This window comes from Saccostrea cucullata, unplaced genomic scaffold (assembly GCF_032062105.1).
Source record: "Saccostrea cucullata isolate Sc308-1 unplaced genomic scaffold, CSIRO_AGI_Scuc_v1 ctg15725, whole genome shotgun sequence".
Classification (NCBI taxonomy): Eukaryota; Metazoa; Mollusca; class Bivalvia; order Ostreida; family Ostreidae; genus Saccostrea; species Saccostrea cuccullata.
In genome coordinates, this window is record NW_026941399.1 from 1 (window position 1) to 12,106 (window position 12,106).

Below are 12,106 nucleotides of genomic sequence, written 5' to 3' on the forward strand. Positions count from 1 at the left end.
GCTTATTTAAATTGTATTTAACCCTTATTCCTGCAAAATGGAAAGTGTGTATAAGATCAAATCAACCTTGAATGTCTTTGAACTCGATCAGTCATATGCATGTCAAATATGTTGCCGATATTTAAAAAAAAATTAAATTTATATATGTATATTTGACCTTATGCTTGAGAAACAACAAATTTACACTTTCCCTATTTTTCCATTCTTCTGAATTTAAAATTTAAAGATATGTTTTTAAGGCGTTTATTAGAATTTAGAATTATCCGATGCAAAATTTATTTTGCGTTGAAAAGCTCTGCCTTTTAGAGTCAAATGCATCTTTTAATAAAGTTTTGTTAATAAATTGCATTGGGAATTCCTAATGGTATGTCAGATTACTATGTATACATGTAATCTCAGAATAATTTCTGTTACTGCGCATTTCAAACAAAATTGCACAAGTTATATTTATCAAATTTTAAAGCAAAAAACCTAGCTAATATTCTTTGATTTTCAAGTAGAATGAAATGTAAAGCTGGAAAACACAGAAATGAGAAATGCTACATTTTATGCCTAAAGCCCAATAGTCTTTACTGCAGAAACGCCTGTAATGCAACACTGTTATTCTAGTAATTTATAATTTTGTTTCACCAGATACTTGTAGGAAGCCTTTGTCAGGATACCACAAGCTGTGCGAGCTGGCACTGTGCTCCAAAGTCGCACGTAAATACCTCCCCTGAAGTTGAATGGTCTCAAAAGTATGCTGATGAGGCTGTGTCACATAAATATCGTCCATGTTTATCGGCCCTAAAAATAAGTCAAACAATAGCGAAATTAATACGAAATATATCATTAACTTCTGGTTGTATTCCATACACTGCTTGGCGCAGTGATCATAGCGTCTGCTCTAGTGTCGGGAAGAAAGGAGTTGATCCTTACGTCGTGGGTTCGTATCCCACTGTGGGACGTGGAGACGGTCCTTTAGAAGAGACCGTTTTAATCGAGGTCCCGTGTCACAGTAGGTGCTGGCACGAAAATGCATATCTCCCTCCTCAATTGCCCTGAGTGCCGAGTTAAGGACAAAATGCAGCTCTCCATCGAGAAGTGGTGGCTTCTCCATATGAGTAAAGAATTCTCGAGAGGGACGTTAAACAGCATATAACTAATCAATCACACACCATTTGATCATCCTTCTCAGAGTGTATGAAATTGAAAACCCGGGGTTAATTTCCGTGCACCCTTGATTGAACCATCCATCTTTTTGCAGCACTGAGGGAAAATAATTTGGTACAGAGAACAATTTTCATTTATCATCATTTAAAAGAACAGCACGGACATTTGTTTTACCTCTGTAGAAGCTTTTTTCAATGGATCCAGCGTGGAGCAAAGATATGCAAACTTTAGTACCATTGACGTCATCTGACTCCTTCATGTTATGGTATACGAGACTGTCGGCAATTGCGTTACCTTCAAAATTAAAAATTTACAGTCATTTTAAGATTAAATAGCATATACTAGCTGTTCAATGAAATTCATTTAATTATAATTTAATGTACAGAAAAGCAAATCCGTTGCTTAATACATGGATATTATTTTGCATTGACTTAACAATTACCTTATAGTATGAAAAAAGGTATAGTAAAATACTACAAAATTATGTGTAATAAATGACATCTAAAACATTAAAACAGTTAAGATGTGTTTGTGAAACACTATGCTCCCTGCGGCAACTAAGTTTGAAAAAAGCAAATCTTAGCATATAGGTCACAGCCAAGGTCACACAATTATTTTCCTTGGTGTCATTTGAAAGAACATAAATTGTAGAGTACAAATGTCATGTATTTATACAAAATATGAATATCTCCTACGGTTTAAAATTTATGGCGAAAGTTCGAAAAAGCATATTGGTCACAGTCAAGGTCCCAAGGTCATTGCCTAGGCGTTATTTGAAATGATTTCATAAAATTTTGTTGGCTCATAGATTAGCCTACACTTAAAAGAAGTCTAACATTTTTATTATTTTATTTAACGGTCATAACAAAAAGATGTTTGACCGGAGAGCGAGATATTGGACCTGTCGATGAGATTCTGCACTTCTTACGTCATACTGTGGATGGGGTCAGTTTAATATTATTTGCACCCGTTTATGTTTGTTACAGAATAGATAGACCGAATAGACTCTTATAATACGTTCAATATAATTTTAAATAATTAAACCATGTACAATAATATCTGCTTTACCCATGTTACACTCTCTCAAACGACACTGCATGTTTCCCTCCAAAGTGATCAGTGTCCGCCCTACTACTGCCTTAGCTAATTTCTGTATGCCCTTGTACAGGACATCGATCTTCTCTTTTAGCTCTGTGTCTAAGAAAGAATACAAATGAACATTATATTGTTGTAAGATACATTTTAATGGAACATATAAATGGTCTATCTCACTAACCCCTCCTCTCAAAAAGGTTAAAAAGATGTTAGTCCTTGTTATAACTGTAATTATAACTTTACATAACAATAACTTCATAGTGTTAGGCAACTGATTCAACATCAAAATTTTCGGGAGTGGGGGGGGGGGGGCGTCATCCTAACTTCGGTTTTTAAGAAAACCTATAACTGACACTCCTAGTACCTGATGCATGGCGAAGAAACAGTCACTACCCTGTCATACGACTTAGATTTAATGCTAAATGGCAAAAAAGAATCGACCAAATCTGTTTCCCAATCACAAAGCATCACACCTCATCAAACCAAAGACATGGATATTGTTGTGGATATCCTTCATATAATGATTATTCATTCGCGAAGAAGTAAAAATGAGCTTCTTCCGAAATACACCCTATATGCCAAGGTCACTTGTCATGTTAGGCGTTAACACAAGAAAAAAAACCTATTACGCAATGGCTGATTTTAATCCGATTACTGTGACAAATCTGTTTAAGTGAAATATTCTTGAATGGGACGTAAAAAAGTCAAATTAATACATAATCAATATTTAATCTTCCCCAACACAAGACTTTGTTACTAACATTTTTGTTTAAGGTGTTAACTGTATAACGACCATATTCTGTACCTAAGAAATGAATGGTCCGATATTTAAATCCTTGGTAGCATTTTGAAGATGTTATCAAATAAAAATGCTTCACCAGGGGAATTTACAAAATTTTGATTATTCTCCAATTAATTGCACCTTGAATTTTACATTGAAGTCTTAGGGCAGCGCATGTTTTTGATTTTGTAAAAAGTAATTTGAATTTCAAATAAATCTCTCGGTGAAAATATGCATAAACTCTCACTTTATAAAAGTACTAATAAAATGAATTATTTACCGCAGAAATTCTAAGAAATAAAAAAAATTCTTCTTTTGCTCAAGGGCAGATAACTCTTAAAAACTTTTAATGTGCAAAATAACGGTCTCCTTACAAGTTATCAGTCTTGTGAATTTGGTTCATGTCACTTTTATTGTTATCTAGCAATGCGTTTTCAACTAGTTTAAAATTAACTAAAATCGTTCAAAATACCTTCATTATACATTAAATACTTTAAAGTAATCTATAGCTTGACCAGCGTCTCGATCCATACAAGTAAAAAATCCTCGAGAGGGACCTTATAAATCTATCAATCAGTCAATCAATCAATAAATAAATAAATCAATCAATCAATCAATTAATAAATCAATCGATCGATCGATCAATCAATCAATCAATCAATCAATCAAACAATTGATCGATTAATCAATCAATCAATCAATCAATCAATCAATTAATCTACAATCAGTAAATCAATCAATAAATCAATCGATCAATCGATCAATCAATCAATCAGTGTGATTCAACATTTATCCGAAATTAGAAAGCCCTATATGTGTAATTTAGGGCAAAAAGTTGAGAAGATAAGGTATTTTCTCAATTAAAAGATGGGAATATACATCTACAGAGAAACTTACTTTTTTCGATGAATCTGTCGAGCAAAAGAGGATGTCCTCTGTAACTCATTATTTTTCCATTGTTATCAAATTCAACTCGCAAAAATCCAAGATACTTTCCAAAAGCATAATCTTGAACAACCAGAGTTCTTTCACCGCCGGGTTTATGTACAACATGTGGATATTCCCCGGATGGTATTTCAGTGGATGGAGGAGGGCCTTTACATAAAACAACGCAATTTTTAAAATGTTTTTATTTTTGATATACACATACACCAAAAATAAAATAATTTATCAAATGTTTACTATGTCTGGGATGAACAAGCAATCCTTATCGATCGATAAAACCTGCTTTTTGCCTCTAGTTATGATCTAACATACAGACAAAGTAGTTAGTTTTATGTAGAATGTCACTAAGGAATCGACGAAAAGATATAGTGCATTTGCTAACAAGCTCCGTGATCGGCAATATAACTTGCACATTGATGATCTTCAAGGATACTATTGATACTCTTTTTTCATCAACTTGTTTGTCAATTGCTTGTTCTGTTTAATATATATTCCTACTTAGAGCATATTCTGATGTTTAAACTGAGCTAAACTGTAATGTAATCTAGATATGAAGATAAAGCGCTGATTTGTCTCCAATAATTGCAGCCAGTTCATTGACATATACTATAACATACACTCGTTACTTAACCTTAACTTGTTTTTTATTTACATTTGTAGTGTAATGTATAACCTGAGTATAGGAATGTATGAGTATGTCCTCCAATGACTACATCCACGTCAGGAATCTCTGCGATTCTCTTGTCCATTTCAAAGCCTGCATGACCAAGCGCGATAATCTTGTTGACCCCTTCTTCTGTGAGCTTCTGCACCTCACTGCGTACAGACTCAATTTCGTCGTTGAAAATTAAGGAACCTTTAAAGAAAGATTAAGCACTTTAATAAATTTCAATATATTACTATTAGAAATAAAGAAAGTCTTCTCATCTTCTAATTTTTAGATAGAACTTGCATATGAGATAATAAAACATAATTTTACATGTATAATTGTTATTTTCACCAACAGATGCAACTAATTGTGTTCTCTTATTTAAAAAAAAACTTTTATCTTTGTAAGACTCTAATTCTTACCTGGAGATGAAATCATTGGTGTATCCGTCGTCGTGTATCCCACAATTCCAATTCGTTCCCCACCAACCTGTGCTATGAAACTTTTCTTGATGTAAGGAGCAATGGATGGTTCTAGAGAAGAATTGATGTTAGCACTGAGAACAGGGAAATTCACTTCTTTCAAAAACGGAAGAAGACCCTCTATGTTGAGATCAAACTCATGATTTCCTAAAGCCTGGGAAAGCAGAAAATCAAAAAATAATGATCTATTTTGTGGCATCTTATTTTTGTATTCCTTTTCCTGAGATGGAACTAAGTATAAATGATATAAGTTGATTATTTCTCAAATGATAATGCTTTTATTTTTTAAAAAAATCCTGATTTAAAAAGACCTGTCTAGATATTAAAAACAAATTTTAATATTACATTCAAATGAAAAATTTAATTTTAATAAGTTTAATAAAAAGGAGTTACTGCATTTTTAAAGATTAAATAAATGATTAAATAAAGAAATATGCATTTTTGAAATTCTTTTACTTAACAATATTTATCATTACACCTATTGTAAAGCATTCTTCCGAAAGATATTGTTCTGTTAGGTATGAATTGAAACTAATTAGTTTTTGCAAAAATCTATGACATCATAGGAGGGTGGAATTACCTTATATATACATGAAATATACATACAAAACACAACAAAACAAAAAGAAACAGAAAAAGAACAGGAACCAAAAAATTCCTCTACCCCCCTGCCCCCCCCCCCCAAAAAAAAAAAAAAAAAAAGAAATAATGAATTTTTATTGTGAATTCCTCGAAAATCATGATAAAATTTTGTATCTGTACTCGGTGTCTTCTGTAAGTTTCTAAGAGCATGGTACAAAAAAAGACGATCTATACATAACTTCCTATGATTAGTATATTCTCATTCATATGAATATTTTTGAAGATTTATGTGATTTTATTTTTTTAATTAGCACTCAAGAAAAATATGTAAAGTATGGTATGATAAAATTAAAATTCACTGGGATTTTGGAGCCGTTTGCTATCGAATCATTGTTGGGGGATCATCATATTTTTAACTGGATTTGTTTACATCGGTTTTGATTTCTCATTTTTTCCCCTTTGAAATTCGCAAGAAGTTGATGCTTAAAATGTACAAATCATTTATATGATTTATAAGAAAGTAATCAAAATACGTCTTTGTATGACGAAGATACAAGTAAAAGATACAAGTAAAACTATCTTATTAAAGAGGAGAACTATTTGAAGGAATTGACGTTTTTGAAATTATTTCAAAAAATGAATTAAACAGGGTCTTCTGTGAATAAAGACAAGCATACCATTAATTTAAACAGCTGTAAATAAGTAAAAGTGAAGAGTCCAATCGATTAAAATGGAATACAAATGGATAAAAATGAATGAATTGTAATTCACGCACAGAATTTTCTTAATGAAAAAGAAGATACAAAAGATTATTAATATTACAATTTGAATAATATTTAAGGTATGGCAGCACTCTGGCAGCATTTTAAGGATTAGGAATTACTAGTATTCTATTTCTTGTAAATTGTAATTTTGATAAATAAAAAAAGCCATACATCAAAAGAGTTACTGTACGGTTTTAATCGTTTGAAAAGACGACTTAAAGCTTTATGTTAAAATAAGCACTCGTGACATGAAATAGTAAAAAAGCAATATACCTTAACAAAAAAATTGCTCTCAATGTTTTTTGTTCACCTTACCATTGCATCATATCCCAGTTCTGTCATTGTTGTAGAAGTGATGTTTCCGCCATAATGATGAAACCACAGCGTTCCTTGAAACTGGTCTCCTGCATCCAACAATAAAGTATTGGGAAAATAATTTCTAATGTCTTGTACTATTGTTTTCATTCTGGCCACACCACCGTAACAAAAACTTCCACATTCCCGCTCTTCATAAATACCATTTTCTTGTACATGTGAGTGAACATCATTCGTATGTAGGAGTGTTAGATTAAAGGCTGCACAAGTCCAAAGCAAAAAGCACGACAAAAGACAAATTGATCCAGAAAAGAAAAAATTAAAAGCAGCCATTGTTATATATACAAAAACTAGCGGGCGAAGACAATCTTCTCAGTAAACACAGATTAACAAGTTCAGTACTGTTCCTTTTTTCACCTCAGCGATAAGAACATTTGAAATAAGCGCAAACAGAACTGTACTTTTTTCTCGAGTGTGTTTATATTGAATATGTACTTTAGAGCACACTTTATTTACAACTTGCTAGGTGGGAAATTATGCAGCAATCTCAGTTGAGCGTGAAGCTGAATTATAGTAATATTGATTTCTTTCAAATTATCCAATTCCATTTGCTGTCGATGATGTAATGTTTTAAAAACCATTGGAACGTTAAGAAGACATGCACTTTGAAGTGATTTGTTTTTCTTGTTCATATTTCACAAAACGTAAAATAACAGAGTTTTATCTTTCTTGCTTTTTCATGCATATACATTTCTGAAGAATATTAACAACCAAAACAGATAATGATAGAATTAAAAAAAATAGATTCACTAATAAAAGAATATACATCATGCTAAGAACGTCTTTATTTTAGAGGGCGGAATTTCTATAATGTAGTGAAAATAATCTGAAATTCTCTTATACTCAAAAACTACTAAAATATGAAGACTTTTTCATCCTGTATTTCAATACCATGACTCTCAGTGAAGACATGAAAATTGGACATTAAGAACTAAGTCTCTAGTCGATATTTATGGTTGTAATCGAAATTTGGGACAGGGTCATATTATCGATAAAGTACACCTAGTGTTTTGAAAAAAGAGAGTAGTTTTACAAAAGCATGCCCAAGTAAGATTTTTCTATTCATTGCTGATATGTACATTATTATCCTTGTCTTTCATTGCAAATTTATTTTTTTTAAGTATTATCATTCAAGTATGTAACAGTTAAAGGAAAAACCAATGCAACATCTGTTCAATGTGAGCGTGGATTTTGATTTTCGTTTATGACGTTGCACTTCCGTTGACCTTGACGCGTAAAATATAAAATTTCATAGTTTGTGTCTAGCATATTTTTTAAAAATGATTATTTGCTATTAGGATTGCAGAAAAAAATGTTTTTAAAAGTAATTAAATGTTTCTTTTACAACACAAGTCTTGATTGTATCTTGTTTGACTACTTGTTTGATCGCAATTCAACGACTTTTGATCTACATGGTTTAAACTTATGTAGAATCTTTAACCGTTGCCTGAATTGTATTCAAAATATATACCGGGTATATCTTTTTTACCAAATATTACAGTGACATCAGTCATGCCTCACAATGAAAAAGAAAATAGTACATAGAACTTGAACATGGTCATACAGGAAAACAACCTCACTATGATCGTAAAACTTTTTAATAAAAACATTTAAAACAAGAAATGTCAGAACAAAATCAGTAGCACAATGAGTTTCAAAAAACACACAATAAGACAAAATACATCTCAAGCAAAGAAAAAAATTGTATTATTTAACCTTGGTGTATATACTAAGGTTGAGAACACACGGATAAAAATATCACACTTGAAATGAAATGCATGTGAATAAAAAAAAACAAAACGCTTTAAATTTTAACGTTTAAATGTAGACTTGTAAACAAAACATCAAAATCTAGCAGTGAAAATGATAAATCATAATAAACAATAACTAAAATATAGTGTGGTAGTTAGTCTTTGTCAAAATCTAGCAGTTAACATGATAAATCATAACCAACAATAACTATAATATAGTGTGGTAGTTAGTCCTTGTCAAAATCTAGCAGTTAACATTATAAATCATAATTAACAATAATTATAATATAGTGTGGTAGTTAGCCTTTGTCAAAATCTAGCAGTTAACATGATAAATCATAATTAACAATAACGATAATATAGTGTGGTAGTTAGTCCTTGTGATTGCTGGGCCACTGCTGATTCCACACGGATAGTTATTGTCCACGAACTCTATTCTGCCCTCCATGGCGGTATATAATGGAGACATGTCCTTGACGTAGGCAGCGAAAGCATCTGTATCCAAATTTCCTGCAGGTAAAATAACCTTTTTATAACTTTAATATTTTAATCAGTTTATTCACAAGAAATATATAAATATATTGATATTAATATAATAAGAAACAAGTGGTTTTAAAGATAAATAACACAAACTTTTTCCAGAAATCAGCAATATTTCTAAAAGATTTACATTTAAATTGGTATCCTGAATAATGTGTACCAAGTATAGTGGGAGAAATGTATAAGATTTTGTCATAACGCAGCACAGTTAAGGTAACAGTAAGGAAGCGGGGCCTAATTTGTACGGGAAATGTTTACTATGACGTCACGCATAATATAAGGTCTTCAAAATACCACAAAATGAAATTATTTGCTATTTCAAACAGCTGGATAGCTGTAAACTACATACAAACTTACTATTACATGCAGTTTTGTCGTCTGTTAAATCCCACACAAACGATGCATCGATCGCAATGCACTTGTCAATGTGACGTCATCTCGCAAAAATGACGCAGTTTTTACACAATCAGAGGCTGATCAAGTCACATTTTTTACAATGAAAAATGTCTTTTGTTCTCAAATAAAAAATTATTTGCGGTAAAATAAAAAGCCATTAATTTGGATGCGATGTTTATTTTAGTATTTTATTCATAAACTGTATGTGCATTTATCAGACAAGCGATACTGTCGTGTGTTTGTATGCAGATTCATTGTAAAAGTAATGTAAGGGCCCTAATAAATCGATTTAACATACCCTCAATGTATCTTGTCAAAATTTACACATAAACTCAAGAAGCATTAAGATATTTGAAAAGTGCTGCGAACCTCTTGAAATCTTGCAAATTAATTAATTATAGCTATATTTAATGTAATTGACCAGCAAAATATTCAACCTGCCGTCCAACAAATTAAATTTTACCAATTAAAAAAGGGAATCTATTTAGGTTCGCAGCACTTTTCACAATCTACATATAGTGTTGAAAAGGATTATAAAATAAACTAAGATTTTTAGCTTGGTTATGCCCTTGCAATATTGAAATTTATAGATGACCTCTAAACTGCAAGTATAATTGCCAAAGTCATGTGATCGACATCAAATGACAAGTCTAAATAAAAAATCTAAATGTCCTCAACATGTAGATTTAAAGCACATTAAATTTTTTTTATATCAGTGAATTCCTAAAAAGATTCGCCCATCCTAATAAAGTATGTATTTTTTATCTTAAAAAATCGCCGATATTTCCATTTGTAACCTTAACTGTGCTGCGAAGGTAAAAATTTGTCCAAAATTTTGTGTGGAATTATATAGAAAGTAAAACAAAGTCTCATATCTAAGGAAATCCTACGACTTCTTTATATTTCAGGGTTTTATTATTCATGTCATTTTAAATCAAAATCAGTCAAAAAATATATATCAATCCATGCATTCATTTTTTGTTTGTGTTAAGTACCTTAAAATACTAGAATGATCTATAAAAAAGTTTATATTCTTAAAAGTACAAAAGCATCTTTGCGAATTTGAAGATTAGTACAGTGTCATTAAATTTGTATTTTGTTTTATTTTTCCTTTGTTTCCTAAACCTGTAAATTGTCTTTTTATTATAATTCGAAACAAAACACCGTGTATTTGATAAGCATTATGTAAAAGATAATGTAGTAAATATATATTTTTTTAATTTACCTTGTCAATATATTTTTTATTTAGCATACTTGACATGGATGTGTGAGCCTAATAGCTATTTAGACTTTTTCCACATTATAGATCACTGCTTCGATATTCACCCAGTAGAAACACATTTTTCATATGTTGAATATAAAGAATACATGTGATACAATCAAGTCTTCTTTGGAAAAATTAATCATTTAAATGTGAGCCATATAATGGGATTGACATATAGATATTATACCTAAATGATTACTTACCAACTACATGATCTTGTCGGGCATTGTCTCTGAGAACTGTATAACCATCCCCGCCGGATAGTATAAAGTTGGACAAAATTACCCCATACATTTTATTGTTGTCCAGTGGTTCATATTTCGGAATGTTACAGTCTGAGCATATAACTTGAATATCTACAACTCTTTGGTTTATTGGTTTATTTAGGTTGTATTTCACCCTTATTCCTGAAAAAAATAATTTCAAACTTGCAATATATGTGAAAAGAAAAAAGGAATCTGCACAAAATGCATTTAACCAAAAAAGAAGGAAAAAAAACCATCAACATCCTTCTATAGTGAAACATTGTATTTACATGTACATCACATGGCTTTCGAGGGTGACATACCAAAGTATTTGCCCCAACGTGACATAGAAGCCCTGGAGTGTTATGTCATCCGATGCCGAAGGCAAAGGGTAATATTATACTCCGGGGCTTTTCTTTAACCAACTTGCAAATATTCTGGTAAAGTCTCCCGAGATGCCATGTGGTACATGTATATGTTATATAACTTTTTTAAAATAAAAAAAACCCGTCTCAAATCGATTAGGCTTAGACAAATGATCCAAAGTGTTTTCTTGAGCGGAAGAATTACGCTCCATTGTACTCTAAAAATACATAGATATATTCATAGAAGGCAGAAATTTGTATTTAAAAGGACCTTGTTACAAAAATTACAAAAATAAAGCAGAATTACACATTGTAAGAATACATGTACATTTTTATTTTACCAGAAACTTGTAGAAATCCTCCATCTGGATCAGACACACTATGTAAGGAAGCACTGTGCTCCAAAGCTGTACGTAAATATTTCCCCTGAAGCTGAATGGTCTCCAAAGTACTACGAAAAGGTTGTGCTTCAAATATGTTTCCCATCAATATCTGCCCTTAGAATGAAACGAAGTTGAGCTAATAAGATTTTTCTTGCAAGATGTACGTATAATTGAAAAAAGATCTTCCTTATGAATAAGAAAAAGCAACTAGTAAGACATGTTTTTTAAACATTGATATGGAATTATTCAAAACATTAGTTCTCGGTTTACCAAATCTTTTCATTTTTCTTAAATATCGAATTTTGAGCACAAAGCAACTTTAGGGCTATGAGCTACA

General features: G+C 31.4%; 2 protein-coding genes across 2 annotated transcripts; both read right to left on the bottom strand.

Annotated features, from left to right (window-relative positions):
* Nucleotides 1–6: 6 nt before the first annotated feature.
* Nucleotides 7–7,447, bottom strand: LOC134257758 (snake venom 5'-nucleotidase-like; the record flags this gene model as incomplete). The annotated part of the gene is made up of 8 exons (XM_062740352.1): nt 6,766–7,447; nt 5,045–5,258; nt 4,647–4,829; nt 3,926–4,123; nt 2,221–2,349; nt 1,327–1,446; nt 631–786; nt 7–30 (listed from the first exon to the last, which is right to left on the bottom strand). Coding segments are annotated over exons 1-8 (1,357 nt in total), but the record flags the coding sequence as incomplete, so codon positions are not given.
* A 989-nt stretch (nt 7,448–8,436) lies between these two features.
* Nucleotides 8,437–11,879, bottom strand: LOC134257757 (5'-nucleotidase-like). The gene is made up of 3 exons (XM_062740350.1): nt 11,728–11,879; nt 10,980–11,183; nt 8,437–9,086 (listed from the first exon to the last, which is right to left on the bottom strand). The coding sequence occupies exons 1-3, from the start codon at nt 11,870–11,872 to the stop codon at nt 8,893–8,895; spliced, it is 543 nt and encodes a 180-aa protein (XP_062596334.1). The 5' UTR covers nt 11,873–11,879; the 3' UTR covers nt 8,437–8,892.
* Between the last annotated feature and the right edge of the window lie 227 nt (nt 11,880–12,106).

What these genes read in the sequence shown, in the direction of transcription:
- LOC134257757 (XM_062740350.1), bottom strand. Translation starts at nt 11,872, where the DNA reads ATGGGAAACATATTTGAAGCACAACCTTTTCGTAGTACTTTGGAGACC. An exon ending in AGGATTTCTACAAGTTTCTG is followed by an intron (nt 11,184 to 11,727) that starts GTAAAATAAAAA and finishes TATTTTTTTCAG; the next exon opens with GAATAAGGGTGAAATACAAC. An exon ending in CCGACAAGATCATGTAGTTG is followed by an intron (nt 9,087 to 10,979) that starts GTAAGTAATCAT and finishes TTTTACCTGCAG; the next exon opens with GAAATTTGGATACAGATGCT.